Source organism: Colius striatus, chromosome 3, assembly GCF_028858725.1.
Source record: "Colius striatus isolate bColStr4 chromosome 3, bColStr4.1.hap1, whole genome shotgun sequence".
Taxonomy (NCBI): domain Eukaryota; kingdom Metazoa; phylum Chordata; class Aves; order Coliiformes; family Coliidae; genus Colius; species Colius striatus.
The window spans coordinates 41459353-41480593 of NC_084761.1; the positions used below are offsets into that span (position 1 = coordinate 41459353).

Sequence of the window (21241 nt, forward strand, 5' to 3'; positions counted from 1 at the left end):
TTAGCAGGTAAGATATACATCAATGGAGTTATGCTGTGTTATATCAGTGCCAGGTTAAAGCCAGAAGGCACAGTTCCAAGCGTGTCATTTGACTCTGAAACAATGTGATATACTTTGGAAACACACAGTCTGCTTGCAGGCAGTTTAATCATGAACTGTGGGATGGGAAAAGCCACTCTAGGTGTTGAAGTAAGTGGGGGAATAGCTGTGACAGCCCCTGGAACTCTGTTTTCACTGACTCATCTAAGGATATCCATGCTTTTTACAAATGTCAGATCTTCAAGATGCAAGCAAAGAAACTATTCAGTGCAAGGAAGAAATGAGAGCAAGATCAGGGATCATCACCTCAAGACAGCACATCCTGGAGGAATTGTTCGCTAATTAGAGAAGTCCTTCTGTCAGAGAAGCAGACACAGTTTATATTATTAGATTCCATGTATAAAACATCAAATAAGGGTTAAAATAAGTGGTATGCAGTTTCCTTGTGAAACTTAACCACAGAACTCACAGTAAGGTGACTGCTGTAGCTAATTATTTCTGTGTGGTAGTCAGTGTGCACAAGGAATAGAGAAAGGCTACACAAGTACACAAGCACCTTTAAAAAAAACCTGTCCAAATGAAAGCAGGTATTCAGAGAAGCATATACTTACCAGCTGCTGTTCTAAAGATGGGATAGAATCATGGTGGCCATAAATAATACTGGGGTTATATTGGCTGAAGAGAACAGGATAAAACACCTTCTTCCCTGGAAATGACAACAGGTTGTTTTTTTCAAAGCTGTATAAAACACACTTATCTTTTCTATAAGGTGCTGTTCAGGCCATACCAAATCAAGTCAGTGTCACACAAGTTTTGGACTAAGCCTGTGCTGTTTGCATGAAGATGTGAATGTGAAGATATAATTAACAAAAAAGATTATGTTCTAGAAAGCACGGGTGCTGAAGGCAAGAAATTCAATCACAGAAGGAGAAGGAGTGTTATAAACTTTCAGAAGCCAACCAGCAATGGAATTTTACACGTCTTAATTAGTTCTCTAAGTTTCAAGAATGATTTACAGCAGCTTCATGACCAACTCAAAGGCAAGAATACTCTGGTGAAGGCTGTTACACAACAGGTAAAAATCTGTTGAAAGACAGAAGGCCTTCATGAGTAGCAGTACCTGGCTGTGTGTTCAATCTACAGGAGTTCAGGAATTCAGCTGTGAAGTATATGTCCACGTCACAAAAAAAGAGAACAACATTGCTTCCTTTCCAAAATCGAGCACCAACGTCTAATCCTTTACCCCTGGAAAATTCTTCATTCAACTGGATGAAGGTGAAGTTCTTGAAGTTGGTTGACCTAGGAGAGGGAAAATATTCAACAATTTACCTTGTTCTTCCATCTCTTAATACAAGTAGGGGCAGGAACACAATAGGAAATTATTAACCTAGAAATCTGTAGCATCACAGTTCTGAGAGCAGTTTGAGGGAAGAGACTGTTTCGGACTAAGCCTATGCTGTTCGCATGAGTCTTTGAGTCTTTGCTCTTTGAGTTTTGAAGAGATTTCCATTATATCTACATTCAGAGTAGTGTACTCCTACTCTAGCATTCCTGTCACAGGCATGCTTTGGGCAGACCTCACAAAAGTCCCAACAAGGCTTTGATAGGTGGACAAAAAAACATCTTTAGCAGGCAAATATAAAATACCTGGGGCTGTATTATGGTATTTTCTTCCCATATGGAGATGATAAAAGGCTATACTGCCACAGGATCTCGACAAACCCAGCTATGCAAGCAACCACAATAGGCTGGACCTGGTCAAATGCATCTAGTTTCTGAGCTCTACTGAAATTGTCTGCAGGTGCCTTTGGAAGTCAACTTTCAGTCCCAATGGTTAAAAACACTTTCAAAACTCTAACGTAGTTACCAGTGTGAAAAGAAAAAAGGCTGTGCTGACATAAATTCAGTAAAGTCTGCTTTGTGGTTTTAAAAAACAACAGCACAAAACCACAGAAATGGGACTGTCGGGGTAACACTGTATCTGATACAGTGGAAATAGGATCACTTTCTCCAATGAACTTTTTGGCACAGCTAAGAGTTCGGACAGCTATCTAGTCTCCAATGCACAGTAAGATCACTGTGTATGAACAGCACACACCAGATATCCCAGTACTTACTTGGAGGTGTTTTCAAGTATTGATTTGACTTCATTCATTTGTTCTTTTCCAAAGTAAACTACAGTGAGGTGAATTCTCCCATCCTGCTGAATGCCCATTTCCCTAGAGAACAGACACAGATTTGTGACTTTTCCCAGGAGTTAGCTATCTTCCATAACCTACACCCACTGGGGGAGACAGGTTGGGTGAAATTTGGATGGCATTCCTGAGGGCATGATTCACTGACAGAGATCAGACCAAGGGACTCACTGCCTCTGTCAAATGACACAGTTTAGTCAGTAACAATTCATCTATAATCAGTAGAGAGATCAGCATGACCAGTGGGTGATTTCTTCCATCCTAGAACAAGTGTCTGTCAGATGGCTAATTTAGACAAGGGGATTATTTTTAGACGGCTGTAATTAGGCACAACAAATCCCATTGAAAGAGTCAGTATCTGTTGCCAACACTGCCTTCTCTGGGCAGCTATTTAAAGCTACAGCTTCACCCTCTAAACCATCTCTGTGATGAAAAATAAAAGAAATTTAATCAAATACATTTGCTTTTTGCCTTTTATTGCTTTAATCTTTTCTCTAACACGGTCTTGCAAAGTGTCTGAGAGTACTAATTCTCTTTTTCCTTAGAAATGTCTCTTCACAACTAATGGCATCAACTTCCCACATTGCCACTGTCGCATGTGCCTCCACAAAACAGATTGATACACCTAAGCCAGGTACACGCAAATCAGAAACCCCAATGACTGATATATAATTGGGTTTACTGCTAATTTCAATACATTAAATAGCCAAACACCTTTCAGTCTCTATAATCTCAAAAATTACTTCTCAGTGGCAAATTGAAATATTGTGTAAAACTAGCTTGATTTTTACTGTGAGGCCTTAACAACTCCTGAAATTGCATCTCACTATCCAAGTAAGAAAAAAGTGAAGGCAGCACCAGAATGGAAACCCACCTGAAATTCTGCATGAATTGCCGAAATTTGCTGGCTCTCTTGGCCAATGGCACAATGACATTAATAAGTGTGTCAGCCATATTGACATTTTCATTTTTTACTTTCATTATAGGACCAAATGGCCGGAACAAAACAATCCTCTTGAACTGATGTTTTTTGTCTCCTTTGAAAGTCAGCTCATATAACGTGCCTTTGTCTTTTTCTGTGCGGTAGATCCCTGTGTGAAAACAAAAGAGAGGAGATTTTAGATTAAAGCTGGGCTCCTGGGGCAAAAAAAAGGATGCAGTCTTCACGTGTCACACGTGAGCTAAAAAGGCAGTAGAGACATATTTACTCTTAAACCAGTATGTACCCAACCACTGTTTGGAGGAAGCTGTCACTCTATCAGGGAGCAGCCCCGGGTTGCAGGAGCTATTTGGTATTCTTGCAGGCACACTCCTAGGCTTGGCTGAGTTACAAACCCCTGAAGGTTACCAATTGCTCACACTTAGTATAACCCAGCAGACGTACTGTCCTTATTTTTCAGACTGTCCCAATTGCACACCACAGGCACGCATGGTAATGGTGATGCAGGGGGACTGTGAAAGGCAGCCTGTCTCTCTGCAATATGAGTGATTAGGTCATCTCCCAGGAAAGCAATTTCCTGATGAGGACATTCATTTCCTCCTTTCTGAGAGCTGTCTGGAAAGTCAGCTAATAAAACTGTGCAACCAGGTCTCACCAGCCATCAACTTCCCCCACTGCCAGCCAGGACAAAGGTCTCCTGTTATTTAACTCTCAGGAGACTTCTGTTTTCTTTGTGGTGATGGTGCTCACTCCTTGGTGAGTAACAGTCTGCATGGATGACAGTATGGAGTTTGTCAGAGACTAGACCCAGGACACAGTCCTGAAGACTGCATTAGACAGTCTCCAAAGATAATTAATTCATACAAGCACATACTTATTTCCTGTATGGAATAAACTTTCAACATACTCAATGGGCGAAATTGGTCCCATGTGGAGGGCTGGCATGAACTATAAAATATGGGTCCATGCTCCACTGAAACACTATTCTGATACCTTAAATGAGGTAAAGTTGGCAAAAAGGCTAGAGATTTTACCCACTCTAAATGACACCTCAGTCCCTACAGTGCATACTGAAATACAGCTTTTTCATAGATGCTTTACGTTAAAAAAGAGATAGTTAAATGCTAATTCTAACAACTATTTAAGCCACTGTAAATATCCCAACAACTTCACCAGTAGAAGAATATCATTGTATTGCCTTCGATCTCTTGCAGAAACTCAGACAAGCAAAACAAAACTCCTCCACTTGACTTGTTTCTTCTTTTTGTTTGTCCCCATTAGGGTATGAAGAACAGCTTGACCAAAATAATGCTTTTTAAAATATCTTAGTCATTCCCTGATGTGTTACATTGCTGTGCATCGACTTATAGAATATCAGGTCTGCCTGTTTTTCTTGTGAAGGTCTGGGTCAAAGAGTTCTTTAAAGAGCAAAGTGAAATAAGCTCTTCATCTTGTATTGTAGCTTTTACATTGCTATGTCCAGAACATCCAAAAGATTAATGAGGTGTAATTTTATCTGGCCAGAGTTCTACAGACTGTCTTATCTTTGTTATCATTGTGTGGTTTATTCTTAATGAACACTTCCGTTGGTTAATACTATGTGCAGATTTACTGATCTGTTTTTCATGTCATGTCTTATGTTTAATATAAGCTGATTCGACAAATGCTCCCATCCTCCCTCATGCACAGCAGATGAATCTAGTGAGATAGCAGTTCCATCATTCTTTTACTGCTAATCTTTTAAAGCTGTGCCCTTGGCTCCCACTAGTTTTTTTCCATATAGTCTGTTCAAGGTGCAGACCATGAACTTCATCTGTTACTGAACTTGAGCCTGCATTTGAGGTCGTCTGAATGGTGACCTAACAGTCCCTGCATTTACTCTTCCTGGTGGCCAGAAGATGGAAATCTGGGCCTTTGAATTCTTCTCACCCATTTATTCTTACAGAAAGCCTGCTGGTGACTTGAGTGTGTGCAAGTTTAATGCATGTAATTAAATGTGGTTATTCCTGACACACACTTTTAAATTGTTTTCCTTTTTTAAGCACCTTTTTTTTTATGAGCAGAGAATTAAATTATTTGCTCCAGGTCAGGCAATGGGCCTTGGAAATGAGCCTGAACATCCTGAGTCACTCTGGGGACTCATCCAGAACATCCTGCCTTTCACAAGATTTTTCCATTTCTGAAGGCTCTACTTTGTTTGTGCTATCAGGGGTTTTTCCATGATATTCAGAAAGGTGAGTCAAGCAGCCTCAACTCTAAGAGATGAACTACAAGGAGGGAGAAAAATAGTCTCAAAATAGTAAACCAGAAAACCTTTTCCTGAAAAGTTTGCTCTGGAAACAAAAGCCTTGGAAAGGCTAGATGCCCACTATGGATAAAAGAAGGTTAATTGATCATCTATTGCTTCTGTTAGAGCAGATACATTTCAGAATATGCACCATTCTTTTCAGAGGCAAGGAGAAAAATCAAAGCCTTTGAAAATCCAGTGTAAAAAACTGACGAGGAGCTTTGGGTCAGAGAGAAGTTGTCCCTAAAACGAAGGAAAAGGGCAAGTGAGGATAATTTTAGGCTCAGTTTCACAGCCCATAAGTTTCAAGTCTTACACTGTCAATATAAGCACTTGCTGGACCTGTGCTCATTACCCATATGCTGTTAGATCATGTAGGAACTGCTATTAGTATTTATCAGCATTCATTGTCTCCATTTTAACTCAGTATTATTATGGTGGTCTTCCCACTTTACATGAAGTAAAACACAACACCTCATCCTTTGAGGAAGAGTATCATCCTTTCTCCCAATAAGCTTACAGGGCAAAATTGCATCGGGTTGCTCACCACCAGTAGCTGTCAATTTGAGAAAGCAAAACTACTCCTCTTCATTTGTTGCTAAGACCTTATTTAAGATTCTATTCACTAGACAACCACGTACTTCAGGTGTGAAAACTTATGATACAGCATATTTGATAGTGGCATGGCAGGGCATTTCTGAAGCAACCCAGGGATTTTCTGGAACCGTTCCTGTTGGGAAGGAGTATCACCATACAGTGATTACATTCATGTATGGGACACATTACTCAGGTTCATTACAGTCTCCAAATTATTGCCTCCATCTTTGAAAAAATGAATGACTTCCAAATCTATTCAGTTCTGCTGCTGTTTACATAAATTAATGACCAGGCTCCTTACTCATTCCCACTGAGCAAATGGCTTTCTATTTGAAGCAGAGCAGTCCTTTGCCTGCTTATAGTCCATAGAAATTTCTGATCTTTTCCATGTTGTTTCTTCCTAACTCCTTGTGGCAGAAAAAACAATGAACTTGGTATAGAAATGGGAGGAATAAGGAGGAGAAGGGAAGAATAAAGGGAGCAGGGAGTATTGTTGGAGCTGAACACCCTCAGTGCCACTGAAGAGAGAAGCAGAGCAGAGCAGCAGCCAGATTGATATGTTTTTTGGGCCCCAGGGAGAAGGTCTGGTTCTCTTGGTTTTGAATAAGAAGAAATGGAAAATTCCACCACGTGTTAGCTATTACTTCTGGAAGGAAAGCTGTCTGAGAATCCTATCCAAATTTCATGTAACAGCAAATCTGCTGAGAAGGAGTTTAACTCAGATGTAAGGTACTAGGGTCACAACCTAATTCCCACGCACACGTGGTTCTGTCTAGAAACTGCAGAGGATGTAACACTTATTTTAAGAGATTCCAGCCACAGAGACAAAACATTTCTCCTTAAATATAAAAGTGTTTGAAGAAACATTTTCTTTCTGCAAAGGCAAGAATGAAGTCATGAAATGGAAAAAAAGGAAAGGATACAGGCCCTAATCAAATGTATTGTATCACACCACCACCCTAACTATTGGCATCTGTTAGCAAGGAACTAGGACTGAAAAAGTGATTGCAGGTATCAGATGTGACCCACAAGAATGGAAAAATAGACACAAGAGGCCCAAGCATATGAAGACCAGTTTTGAATCCTATCTCTGACCCTAATTACCTGATTATCATTTCTCCACATCTCTCCACGTGTTCAACCTGAGGACGAGGGCAGTAGCCCTGCCTGTAACGTAAGCTATGCGTACAGCATCTGTGTGCTGTTATTGCTAAAACAACTGGAAGATAAAAAGCTTCCAGGTTGACATGGCATTACTTTCAGTGCAGACTTGGGCTGCATCTCCCAGAAGGCTCCAGTTACCCTGGGCTGTTCCAGAAAATGAAAACCACTGGCTTTGCTGGCTGGGTAACGCTGCTCATGGTTGCTGTGTTGCTGGATTGGTAGAAGCTGTCAGAAGCTGCTATGGAATCCAGCCTGTTACTAACTCCTTGTGTAGGCAGTGGCACCTGCAAAGTGCTGTCTCCAAAATAAGTTCTGAGTCTAAACCATGCTTGAAATGCAGTACTGAAACAGAAAACTCAGTCCTCCTTTCTTCTGTTCAGGTTATAGAGAGTAATATATTTATCTGTGCTTTGATCTGCAGTTTTTGCCATCCGTGGAGAATGGAGGATGGGGGAAAAGGCACTGCCAAGAGGTGACAGAGACTTCCAAAAGAACACCGCAGGGAAATCTTCTGCCAAGTCAGCTCTTTGTTTCCAGACCTGATGCACAGATGCTTGCATTTACAAACAAATCAGTTTGCACTGCTGAATAAGCATGAAAATTTGTTATCTTGCACCAAGAGCAGGAAGAGTCTGCCTTTCAGGGGAGGACACAAGGAAGGTTTAGTGAGCTCAGACTGAGCTGCATGCGGGGCTCCAGGTTTTTGAGCTCTGAGTCACACGTAGGGCTTCTTCCCTCTGGATTATTTCACCATACTACGTGAAAGCCAGCAAGCCTGGATTAGTGCATGAAGAACCTCCACAGAGCCAGCACTGCAGAGTGTAACCCTTCTTTGTGCCTTTCTGCACACCAGATTCTTCTCTGTTCCCTAAGGACAGCACTGGTATCCAGGCAAAACCCCTCAATTGTGCATAAAGGCAAGCTCTAAGCAAAAGGGTAACTTTAACGGAATGTTAAGCAATGTATGGCAGCAAACATCTCCTCCTTTCCCCTTGTCTTCTCCTCATCAAAGAGCTGGTGTCAAGCAGTCATACATGCTCATTCAGCTCCTACAATAAACAGTAGGAATGTTTTGAAATGATGAACTGAACAACAAACAGAAAAGAGGAGACTGGAAGCACGTAGCTCCATGAGGCATTCAAATGCTGGCAGCCAGAAGCACTTTCCGGTTCATTGCCCTTACCCTTAGTCCCACATCTGAACAAGAGGAATTTGACTGGTGTGGAGGAAGTGTCTGTACCAGAGGAAAGCTAGGACGTGCCTCAACAAGGTCTCCATAGTCTGAGCAACTCGTGTCCCTGCTGTAGGAGACATCGGCTTTACTGACAGGTATACCTTGGTATGGCCTCAAGAATCTACTGTCTCTTGAAACCATGATCACTGGAGAAGCATATACAGAGAGTGGAAATGATCAACAGGGCATTACACAACAACAGTAGTATGTCCTCATCACATGGAGGATGCATTTTGCTCTGCTCTATTGATAGATACTGGGTGAAGGAAACAATCCACATAAAAAATCACTAGTGATTTGAGATAAGCATGGGGGCTAGTATTCAGCACATTGGAGCAGTTATTCCACAAAAGGCAGCCATCTTACCCACATGTTCTCTAAGTCTGCAGCACAAATATCTGAAGATGAAGACAAGTTTTTCCTCCTATATTAAATTCTGCTAGGTCAGCTGTAGACTAAAACCACTTAGAGATAATACTATTGAACAATAAGTAGGTAACATGCCAGTTCCTATGCAGTGAAACTAGTATAGCCATGTTACAAGCAAAAATGTAGTGCTTTTAGTGACTGAGAAACAATCATGAGCCCTTGGGAACAAGATCTGTGAAGTTTTGTCTTATGCTTCTACTGCACATGTTCTTGCCCTTTTAATTCAGAGCTGCCGTGCAAGAGGGGCTAATCTGAATTGATATCAACCACAGACATCACAACTCTTGGAATACATCTGGTGCCTTTATCTGACTGGGAAAAAAAGTAGCCTGACTGGAAACAAGTAAGCACTGTGGATTTTGTGACAGAAGACATGAAGTAAAAACTGATTGACATTAAAAGTGGCATTTGGCAACTGTAGACTTACACCTCAATATTACAAATGAGGGGAAAGACTGTTTAGCTTTAGGTTAAGCTTTCCTAGTCATTTGAGCTTAGAAGTGATACCAGCTGAGTTACTTAGCTACTGAGCTGCTGTCCACAAAAACTGTCTTGCCACTCTGACTCTGGCAGAGCTGTGTAGGTGAAAGTAAGGGTAACAGAGTTTGGATTTGAAGAGCGGGCAGTCATCAGTCTTAACATTGGTAACAGATCTGGGACTGCAGCCTGAACATTCACTCTTTGCTTTTACAGCTCTGAGACAAGCATATGACCTGACATTGGTGGTCACTGCAAGAGACTGGCAGGCTGTCTCGTCACAAAGTCCCATTCCCCAGGAAAGCTGCCATTCTGCAATTGTGCCTGAGGCAGCATCGCTGAGTCACTGCACTAATGCCCATCCCAGTGCTCTGAGAAAACATCCATCTCCTTGAGCAGCGCAGTCGCACCAGAAACACTCACCAGCACTCTGTGGCCCCTCTAACCTGCTGTCTGCATACCAACCTTCAATGAAGTCAGAGGCTGTGTATACACGGTGCTTTGCATTGCCATCCCCTTCTGGCCTGTTCAAGCTCCCAACAGCTAACTCAATCACCTCTATTAACTCATCTCGCTTATCCTTCCTTACAGGCTTCTCTTCTGGGTGGCGCGTGAGCCCTGTCTCCAGCTGGTACACCTTCTGTAGGGTAAAGCTCTCAAAGGGCATGGCAGCATACTCCGTGGACACCTTAATGCCACTGTACACCTCTGCTTTGTCTATTTGGGAACGGAGGAAAGCCAGCAGGTTAGCCTGGGCCTTCTCTGGATCACTGTGGTCAAGCCGAATGTCTGAGGGATCTGGGTACTGGTCCTGCATGTTCTTAAGTTGCTCACTCCTGCCCTGGAGCTGAGCCTTCAGCTGGGAAATTTGTTTCTTCAAGCTGATGATGTAGTTGTGGTGTTGCTCTTCTCGCTCTTGCAGAATGGCTTCATATCCCTCCTTCACAGTCGGACTGTGCACCCTGGGCAAGGCGAGCTGCTGGTTATCACCCTTGGGTGTGCAAGCTAGCATATAAACAATTGACACTGAGCAGCAGGCCACCACCAGCAAGCCTACAAGTCGGGGGAGAAACAGAATAAGTCCACGTCGGAGCATCATTGCTCAAAAAGCAGTCTTACTGCACATATGCAACAGTTCTTATGTCCATGCAATGACACAGAGGCCTCTGGACTTGGAGAGCTCTTACAGAGATACATGTATGTTCAAGAACTGGCTTGTCAGCTCTCTTAAAAAGTGTACTCTGCCTCTATATCAGGCGCTCTCTCATGTTTATCCAGCAGGACCAAAAGACAAGCTGTGAAGCAGACAGGACACCTCCCAGTCCTGGTGGCAACACCTATGCTGCTCCAATGGGATCAGCTGGTGGCTGATGAAGCCTGACAACCTGAAAGATAAATGACAAAGACATCCATTCAGGCATATTAGAATCTGGTCATTTGGTCCAGACCATTGGGAGTGTTCTAAGAGAGAAGTGCTCTGGCAGATCTCAGAGCTGTGAAATGCTTGCACTAAGACCCAAAAGGTGCCCAGACCCTTATGTGGGAAATCCTGTGTGCATGTGTTTAATTTTAATAACATGATTTGGCCCATTGCCAATGAAAAACTAGTCCAGGCCTCAAAGGCTGCCATGCTGTAGAAATATTAGGAAGTTGTCTCCTTTAACTTTCTGGTGAGATGTTAAGGTGCTCAGTTCATCTGATCAATGATGGCCCTCCAAGTGTTCTCAATTGCAGCATTCAGATTTTGAAGGCAGCCAGTCACACAGCTACCACATGCATTTCACTTTTCAGGCATGTTTGCCCAAAACACTAGGTGGGCAGTGTGGTACTGTTTGAACATATGAAGCCTGATTTGGAGAAGAAATTTGGTGACCAAGAAACCAGAAACTATTTTCAAGGTCAATTGATAGAATCACAGAACCATAGAATCATTTCAATTGGAAAAGACCTTTAAGAACATTAAGTCCAACCACTAACCTCATGATGCCAAGCCCATCACTAAATTGTGTCCCTCAGCATGTCATCTATGCATCTTTTAAATATCTCCAATTGTTGCAACTAACACTGTTTCACATATCCAACCGATGTTCAACAAAGAACAAGGGACAGTATTTTTTTCAGGAGCTTCCAGATCAGGTCATACTCAAAACCAGGGGAAGCTTTGTTTCCATCTAGGAAACAGTCATCATTGTACACAATGTTATCATTATAAAATGCCTTGCAACCAATGTACAGTACTACTGTATTTTCCACACAGGCTTTCTGCCCAAAAGTGAAGACCACAGAAAAGGTTTATGGAAAGCTTGCTCAGGTATTTTTAAAAATAAGTTAAAACTTTGAACATTGGTATTTTTAGTAGGACTTCCTCAACTACACTTGGAAACAGGAAAGAAAAATCAGATGACTGAACATGAATATTGACTTAGCTGTAAGCACCAGTAAAACAATTGCACTGAGAACAGTACCGGCGGGATTTTCAAAATCCCTCAGTTTTGGCCCAGATCCATGCCAATGTAAGGAACTTTGTCAGCTGACAGTAGACTCAGGCCAAGGGTGAGTAACATCCAAGGTTACACTGTGATGCTGCATTGTTAGAGTGAAATACAATCAAATCAACCCCTTGACCCTCTCCTCTTGGATGCAAGCCTGAAATTATGATGCTGCTTTTGAAAACAGAGATTCATAGTCATTTTAGTGATATCCTTGTCAGCAGATCCCTAAGTGAAAACAATTTATCTAAGAATTAAGAGTTTCAGAGTTATTTCTAGTCTTGAGTCAAAGTCTTCTGTAGAAGACCTTTTTTTTTAAATCAACTGCAACATGACTTCCCCCACCTCGTGTCTTGATTCACTATTGCTCTATATACAGCAGTTAAGCAGAGATGTTTCTGATCTTTGAACTGTTATCAATATTTTACCAGCCTGTAAAGCTTGCAGAAAAAACCCCCCCACTTTTAGACTACAAATTGAGGGGGCTAGAGTGAACTATAAAAATAGTACTATGTTTTCCTCAAAGTAATGCTGAATTGCTATTACAGTATTTATAAACTTCTCCAGAAAATGTCAGTGTCAAGAGGCAAGAAAAGGGAGAGGAAGAAGTTGGCGCCCTTACCTTTTTGCTGTGATCTTCTCTTTGGAACATCTTGATCTGCTACAGCTATTTCTCAGCTTTCCACAATCGTCCCCTGTTTATCTCCCTTCTTATGCTCTTCCCAGAAAATGCATGCACTATAAAAAGCACTGTCAGCCTCAGAACACCTCTTCATTGCTTTCACATTTGCCAGCTGCCTACTTCTTCAGTCTGTCTCCTGTGTGGTGAAAGGCTGTAGTGGAGATGCTTCCTATGGATGCACTATAAAAGTCAGTCTCCTGCAATGTAAAGGAGCTTGTCAAAGCACGGAAAATTAATCTGGCCATTTCTAACTCTACAACAGATTTGGCTAGAAGACTGCAAGAAGGTAGTGTGCAGTGAGACAGGGTCAGGAAGTGCTAAGATGTACTACATAAAACACTGCTGTGCTTGTATGCTTCACTTCACACAATTAGTCCATTGACTGAATTGGCAGAAGCTGAACATCACTGAAAGGATTAGTTGTGCTAACATGGTCTAAACTGAAATTACATCTCAATGGCTTAGATAAACACACAAATTCATTTCTACAAGCAGCAACAGATTCTAGTTTTGGGTAAAGAGCTCTTCAAATGTTGACCTTAAAATATATGTATGTATATGTAACTACCTTTATTAAAACATACTGAGACACTCTTTAGGATATACTCTCTTTCCTACCTAGTTTTCTGGTTTGTACTCCCACCCATCAAAGCCCCATCATTAAAAACACTTCAGGACAGTAAATTAACTGAGCTACTTTGTCCTTTGAACCACCATTCTCACAAGAAGAAATTCAGGTGATGGGGATTTCCACCTTCCTCATGGAGATTTTACCATCACAACTGGAGGCACCCTGATGAGGAACACTCATTACTTGCCCTCTGCTTCTAGATCTATCTTATTAAACTATACTGTTATCTTTGGTGGCATCACCTTAAGGTGATTGACATTTAAATACACAGCTGTTACTGTACTACTGCCTCATGGGCGTGCTTGTGAAAGCAGTCCCAATCCACATCACTGCCAAGAAAAGCAGATTACTTTAAGTCAACACTGAAGGTGGTCATGGCTAAGGCATCTCAGCTGCACAGACAGTACAAGAAAGCCAGGGATGGTAACTCCTAACAACTGTTCTGTTGATTTCACCAGACCCACACAGTTTCACACTGAGAAAGCCTGAGATGAAGGAGTGGTAAACAGAAATGTCTTTTTTTTTTTTTTCCAGGAACTGACAAAAACAGCTCTATATTTCACAGTAATCAGCTGTATCAAGTAGCATTAGACTGTTTGCAAAGACAAGCTTCAATGTACATGCAGTAACTAGTCTGATAGCTGAGGTAAAGGACACTAATTCTACAAAAGCCTCTTGTTTGCAAAAACATTGTCTACCTCACCTTGACCTGTTTGCACAGACAGAAGTCAGCCCAGCTCATAGGAGCGCTTTTCACTTATTTTCAAGAAACCTGGACTCAACAATGATCTAAACATGCAACTTTTTGTGTTTCAGCTTTTGTCTGTTACCCCTAGTCCTATCACTGGATAATGTGTAAAAAAATGCCACTCTATCCTCTTGACATACATCTTTTTTAATACTTGCAAGTATTAATGAGGCAATGCCTCATAATTCCATGTTTTCAAGTAGTTTTTGCCACAGCTTCCTACTGGAGGCGTAACTCAGACTGATAGCTACCATTTTAGCTCACAAAACTTTTGAAATTCCTTTTTTTCCCTTACTTTTTTCAATAGAGGCAGTGAATGGCAGAAGCTGCAATTAGTTTCCATGTAGGTGTTTGAACATCTTCACAGCAGCACACATCACAGTGAGATTTTGCTAGAATCATATTTATCTCCAAAATGAGCTGCAGGGAAGAAGAAACAGATGTTTGACCCAGACATTATGTGTCTTACAAACAAGCAAACAAAAAAAGAAGACATTTTGCAACCACATGGTATTTGCCTTGAACTTTTTAATTACAAGGACTGTGATTAGCACCGCAGATAAATTAGTCTGCTTTAAATGTTAGGGACAAGATTTTTTCACACCTTGGCCACTGACAGAAGCTCAAGCCATTGAGCAGAAGGAGACATATCATAGAGATTAAAATCCATTCCCACAGCGTTTAAGGTGCATGAGGAAGGCATGTAAAAATGAAATTATTTCTCCTCGTGACAGATTTGTGTGGAGCCGCTTGTGCTTGGTAACAGGGGGAGGGGGCTGCAGTGCTGTCCTTGTAAATAGATCCTGAAACTTCCCAAAACTTTGGACCTACCTTTGGCCCAGCAGAGCCAATCTGATGCCTCTGAGATCACTATTTAAGAACAGAAATTTGTATAGGAGAAGGTGGAAGGGGTAGGGAAAGACAGAGGTGACCACACGGGCCCTGCAGTCAGAGAAGGAAGGGGAGCACCAGACGAGAGATCCCCTGCAGCCCATGGCAAGAGAGCAGCTGTTCCCCTGTGACATGGACGGCAATGGCAGCACTAATGCTTGCCAACAGCTCTGAGAGAACTCTGTGCCAGAGATGGTGAGTTTTGGAGATCCTACACCAGAGGGGGGTGAGTGTTGCGGACTCTGACCCAGAGGAGGAGAGGAGCTGCAGCCCTCAGGATGAATGCACATCAGAGCAGCCTGTGTAGGGCTGCTCAGCCTGTGAGGGACGCTGTGCTGGAGCAAGGAGGACCTGTGAGTAGTCCACCTGCCCTGAGGAGAGACAAGCTGCAGGAGACAATACTGCCGCTTCAGAGATGCTGTAACTGATTGTGGCGGTTTAGCCGTGGCTGGATGCCAGATGCCCACCAGGTCGTTCTATCACTCCACCCCTTAAACTGGACAGGGGAGAGGGAAATATAACAAGAGGTTTCTGAGTCAAGATTAGGACAGGGAGATCACTCAGCAATGAGCATCATGGGCAAAACAGACTCAACTTAGGTGGAGAAATGATTTGCGTTATTAATGAACAACCAGAACAGAGCAGAGAAATGAGAATTTCAAAACACCTCCTCCCACCTCTTCTTCTTCCCAGGACTCTCCTTCCTTCCCCCTAGAGGTGCAGGGGATAGAGGATGGGGGTTATGGTCAGTTCATTACAGATGGACTTTGCTGCTGCTTCTTCTCAGGAGGAGGCCTCATCATACTTCCCACTGCTACAGTGTGGGATCCCTCCCACGGGAGATAGTCCACCACAACTACTCCAATATGGGTCCTTCCCATGTGCTACAGTTCTTTACAGACTGCTCCAGCATGGGGCTTCTCATGGGGGAAGCTCCTCACACCCTGCCCCAACATGGGTGATCCACCAGGAGAACAGTCCTTCAGGGACAGACAGCTCCAGCCTGAGTCCCTCACAGGGTCACAAGTCCTGACAGCAAACCTGCTCTTGCATGGGCTCCTCTGTCCCCACAGGCTCCCAGGTCCTGCCAGGAACTTGCTTCAGGGTGGGCTTCCTACAGGGTCACAATCTCCCTTGGGCATCCATGTGCTCTGATGTGGGGTCTTACCTGGGCTGCAGGTGTATCTCTGCTCCCCACATGGACCGCCATGGGCTGCAGAGGCACAGCTGCCTCACCATAATCTTCACCTCAGTTCACAGGGGAATATCTCTCCCAATGCCTAAGAACTTCGTCCCCCTCTTTCTCCAATGACCTTGGTGTCTATGGAGATGTTGTTCTCACATTCTCCCTCCCTTCTGCTGCTGCTGCAGTTTAGTATCTGCACAACAACTTCTTCCCCTTCTCAAATATGTTACTCAGAGCCATTACCTCCAGTGCTCATTGTACAGGCCTTGGCCAGCTTTGGGGTCCATCTTAGAATTAACTGGCCCTAGCCCTATCAGCTTCAGGGAGATCTTCCAGCAGATTTTTTATTTAAAGGAGTCACCTCTGTAGCCCCCCACTACCAAAATCCGGCCCAGAAAAAAACACTCACAAAGATTGACTCCATGCTACTGCACGAAAGAAAAGATGATGCTTTTCTCTAAAGGACCATTTTTCCTTAGCAAGCCCTGACCTGAAGTTTTAGGAATCCAATTGTCAAAAAAAAGTTTTGAATTTTGCTAAAACAGAGATGATAAACAAGCATTTGAGTTGATCTGGAGTTTAAATGCCTGGTCTTTTCAGAGCAAATTAACAAATCATCTTTTAGGACTAAGTTCCCAGTCCTAAAAATAATGGTTGGGCTGAACAGCAAAGATGTACAACTTAGCTGGAAGACCAGCACTTTCTGAACATGATCTTTGATTTAATTTCATTTAAGTAAGTTCCATCTCAGTTTTGTGGATGTATCAAAGAGGAGTATTTTAATTCAATCGTGATGCTGCAACAGCACTATACAACATCAAGGGAAACAGCATGCCACCTGCAAATGGTTTATTTTTTCAGGAAACTAGCTAACAGAACAAGGACAAGCTACGGCCAGGTAACAGCTAAAATATACTGCCCTAATTTACTTCATTTTAAGGTCTAATTCAATAACTGCTCTGCATATAAAGGGGTTCCAGAAAGACTAAACTCAGTATTAACATAACATCAAGATATACCAGCTTCTGAAAGGGCTCAAAGAGTCAGCATCATAAGCCAAATAGAACACAAAATCCTTTAGTTCCATTAGTATTTCCGGATTAAAACAAATAATAGGATAAATTTTGCTTATCCATTTAAGTCTGTACCTGGAAAAAATGCTGTTACTCTACTTTGAAAAGTTTATACATACCCTCTTAGTGATTTACACAACCAAATAAAACTGACTGCTACTACAGGAATGAACAGTCATTCCTTCTAAGAACAAAGATGACCACAGCCTGAAAGAAGTAGCTCAAGTTAGCAGCAGCAAGGCCTGTAAAAATGAAGAAATCAACACCTATGTTGATATGCTTGTGTGTTTAGATCCATTTCTTCATGGTTACGTCATGTGATTGTTACTTAAAATATTTTTGTACAAGGTACATACTAATGTCTCTTTATGCCAGGAGCTCTGAGGATTCTGTCAGGTGTACATCACAGAGTACCACAGCCAAGTTTTCGATGGAATCTGGAGCTCAGTGCATGCATACAGACCTATGATTATGATGTAGGTCATGAATCAGTGAAGGGTTCAGCACATTTCTAACTAAGCAGAAGATTCATTTATCCATTGATAAAAATGCACAAATGTGCATGAATAAGTTGTTTTCAGGAACAAGAAAACCTAGTTAGCCTGAGCTGCTGAGTGGAAAGCACTTTGTGTGTGTCGCATATCTAGGACTGCTTTAGTCAGGGCTATATATGCTGCCTTCAGATCAGCCTATCAGCTGCACCTGCAAAGTGCAATGGAAGCTCACTGCTTTGAGAAAAGCTGCTAGGTGATAAAGTAATAGTGATTTATAGTCCCTGTCCTATCAAAGTCCTTGTAAGGTCTTTTTTAAGACCTCTGAAAACTCAGTCTGACTAGGAGATTCCCTCCTCCTGTCCTTGCCAGAAACCCCCTGGTACAGCTATAATCCCCTGTAACAAGTGAGATGGCAGAGTTGAACTTCATTAACTCCAGCAGAGCTGACAGCAAGAGGAGGTTTCCCTCCTCCTGAGTCCAGCATGTGAGAGCTAACAAAAGATATCTAGCTCCCACAGGCCTTATATAGTCTTACCATAATGCAAAGCCCTAGATTTTGTGTTGCCTGTATTTCAAATGAAATTTGCTGTGTAGTGCAGTATCAAGACAGTGCTTCAGATAAAATAATTAAGAGAAGAGAAATAATTAAGGAGCACAAGAAAAAAGGGGACAATAATTAAGGAGACAAAGGGAAAATAAGGGGACAAGAAAAAACATCTTCTTAGACAAGGTACAAAGGGTTTGCTATGTTATCTAGGCTGAACAAAAATTATCAGCATAGGGACTAACACTGCTGACAAAGACTACTGTTCCTCTATTGTTTACATTACAAAAGAAAACTAAGTTTCAGACTATAAACTAGTAAACAGAGAGCCAGAAAATAACTGCAGCCTCGTTTGGTATTGAGATAGGTTACCCAAGATCCACACACAGCTCTAAAATATGCAGCTGTCATAGTTTAGTGAGAAGCTACTTTTGCTTGGTAACAGGGGGGACAGGCCTGCAGTGCAGACCCAGTAAAGAATTCTCAGACTTTCCCCCGGCTCTTGGGTTCAGACCCACCCCCAGCCCGGCTGGGCCAGTCTGGCACCTCTGTGATCACTATTTAGGGATGGGAACTTGTAGTGCTTGCAGGGAGGTGTAAGAGTGGTACAAGATGGAAGTGACCATGCAGACCCCACAGTCAGAGAAGGAGGAAGGAAGGAGGAGCACCAGACCAGAGATCCCTTTGCAAGCCGTGGCGAGAATGCAGGCTGTGCCCCTGCAACCCATGGAGGGCAATGACAGGACTGAGAGCCAGCAGCAGCTCCGGGTGAGTGCGCCCAGACAGGCGAGGGACTATGTGAGGACATGGCCATGGCCTGTGCTGTGCTGGAGAGCCTGCAGGCCACAGAGCAGACCCACACGAGAGGCAAAGAGGAGCTGCAGCCTTTGGGATGAACCCACGTTGGAGCAGCCTGTGCAGGGCTGCCAGGTGTGTGAGGTACCTCACGGACATGCAGGGAAGACTGGTGCAGAGCCCGCCGGCCCTGAGGAGGGACAAACGGCAGAAGCCATCAAGAATAGTCTGACTGAAACCCCCATTCCCTGCCCCCCTGAGCTATTCAGAAGAGGAAGAGAAAAGGACACCGGGATCATGGCTCTGAGCCTGGGAAGAGGGGAGGAGTGGGGAGAAGGTGGTCTTAAAGGGCTGCTTGTGCTCTTCATTATTGTATCACTCTGTGTTGTTTTCTGTTTGCTGTGTTTTGGGGTTTTATGGTTATGCTTTACTTGGTGGATTAAATTGTTTTCTGTTTTCTTCCCCAAGCCCAGTAGCCTGCTCTGTTTTGTCTGGGACCATAAGCGGCAATTAAGCCCTCCCCAGCCTTTAGGAGTTCTCAGGTCTGTGGTACTTGAGTCTAATCATGGTCTTTTGTCCCTGGATGGTCCTAAACCACAACAGCAGCATTAACAGCTCTCATAGCTCATATACCAACCCCCAAGCTCTGCTGATCTGTATTTCCCTAACAGTCCGGTCAGTACTGATTGAAAGGAAGAGGCCAGTCCCCTGACCCAGCCCCCATTTCCTTCCTCCTTCAGGTTAGTGCTTACTATGAAACAATGCATGGCACAGACTCCCATTTAGTTCGTCCACCAGTGTTTTGATATACAGTTTTGGTGAAAGACCTACCATTTCCGAGAATCTCCTAGCAAGTCTATGAAAAGTCCAAGCCTTTTCAGTTGTTTCAGTAAAACATTTTTTCTCCTTCTAGACAAAGTATCCAAATTATTTAAATTTTTAATTTATTTGAGGCTCACATGACTTTTGAATCTCACAGAATGCATCATTAAACTAGACAATTCTTTATTACTGGAACTTGAGAAGATAAATCACAGCAAAATCTCTGAAGAAAAGGTCCAGGAAGAGAGGAAAAAGAAAGGAAGCCTCTCTGTATTTAATATCGTACAGCCTGTATACTCGACCATGAAATTCTTCTTCTAAAAAGGGACTGAAAAAAAAGAAACTTGAGGACAACCAGCAAGTAAAGAAATATCTTGCAAAACACAACTATCTACAGTTTTACTTAGGTCAACTGGTTTCAACAGAATGCAGAAGTTTATGTAATACTCCATCACTTATATGGATAATATATCACTTATATGGATACATTTTAAATAACATATTTTCATAAGTTCACAGAATGGTAGGGGATGGAAGGGACCTTTATAAATCATCTAGTCCTACCCCCTCATTAAAGCAGGTTCACTGAGATCAGGTTGCACAGGAACGTGTCCAGGCGGGTCTTGAAAGTCTCCAGGTTGATAATATCTACTATTTTTTAACTTAACAAGTCACAGAGCTTCCATTTCCACTCCATGTGAGGTTTTGTAGGTTTCTTTGAAAATGCCAGAATGCAGGCAGAAAACATCACCTTTGGTCAAATGGCTGTAAGTGAAAATATTTTTTAATATTATGAAAAATGTCCTCCTACTCCTATATCCTTTAGTTAAGTAATCCAAGCCACATTTTCAAGTGTTAATGAGACACGTGCTCACAGTTACTTCAGTTTCTAAGATTTCATCTTAGATCCTCAAATCACATTGAAAATGGTGTCCATGCTTTCAACTTCTTTGCAAAATATGTTAATTCAAACAAGTAGTCCGATACACAAATTTACAGCTCTCTGATAAATTTCTTTATAGCCATAAAGATAGTTTAAGTTCTCATTAGTCACAAAGAGGTTTTAGCTCCTCCATTGGACTCTTGTTGGTACCTGAGATTAAAACACTAGTATGGAGATTTTAATTGCAGTTATTGCATAGTTGTCAATAGCTCTTTAATAATAATCTTCCGGCTAGAAAAGTGTTAAATGTTAACAGTTCGCACAAGAAGCACCCTTTTTCTAGCACAGAGCTGACTGGTGACATAAGTAAAGACAGTTTCCCTTGCCAGTAAAAGCTATAGTTTTTTCCCTCTTTTGTTACACACAAGAAGTACACCTCGCCGTCAGGTCAGCATTTCCTGTAAGGTTCCAAAGAGCTTATCTCTTAAAACAATAACTTTGGGCTTCAATCAGAAGCAAAGCACATTTCATTCAAAGTTATGAAATAACATACACAATATGAACTTACGCTCTAATATCTTTTTGCTTATTGTGCCACAAAGGTATCTGGTTTGGTTTGATTTAACAAGACATGTATCACA

The 21241-nt window shown here is 42.3% G+C and overlaps 2 protein-coding genes across 12 annotated transcripts in view; one reads left to right on the forward strand and one right to left on the reverse strand.

Annotated features, from left to right (window-relative positions):
* The window catches only part of SH2D4A (SH2 domain containing 4A), a 39025-nt gene extending 25841 nt beyond the window's left edge, over window positions 1-13184 (forward strand). For both annotated transcript variants that reach the window (XM_061992205.1, XM_061992208.1), the window contains one exon: window positions 7644-13184. In XM_061992205.1, the coding sequence (XP_061848189.1) occupies window positions 7644-7814 (171 nt within the window). In that variant the 3' untranslated portion in view covers window positions 7815-13184. The remainder of the gene's footprint in view (window positions 1-7643) is intronic.
* Window positions 1-21241, reverse strand: part of CSGALNACT1 (chondroitin sulfate N-acetylgalactosaminyltransferase 1) — a 52907-nt gene that overhangs the window by 7421 nt on the left and 24245 nt on the right. For 7 of the 10 annotated variants that reach the window (XR_009818397.1, XM_061992201.1, XM_061992196.1 and 4 more), the window contains 7 exons: window positions 14208-14332; window positions 12474-12730; window positions 9828-10747; window positions 3109-3325; window positions 2157-2258; window positions 1160-1338; window positions 651-745 (listed from right to left, as the gene is read on the reverse strand). Coding sequence is in view for 9 of the 10 variants with exons in the window: in XM_061992201.1 (XP_061848185.1) it covers window positions 651-745; window positions 1160-1338; window positions 2157-2258; window positions 3109-3325; window positions 9828-10461 (1227 nt within the window). In the remaining variant the exon portion in view is untranslated. Of the gene's footprint in view, window positions 1-650; window positions 746-1159; window positions 1339-2156; window positions 2259-3108; window positions 3326-9827; window positions 10748-12473; window positions 12731-14207; window positions 14333-20281; window positions 20483-21241 lie in introns of all 10 variants that reach the window. The other 3 variants (XM_061992204.1, XM_061992203.1, XM_061992202.1) reach the window with 2 other exon arrangements.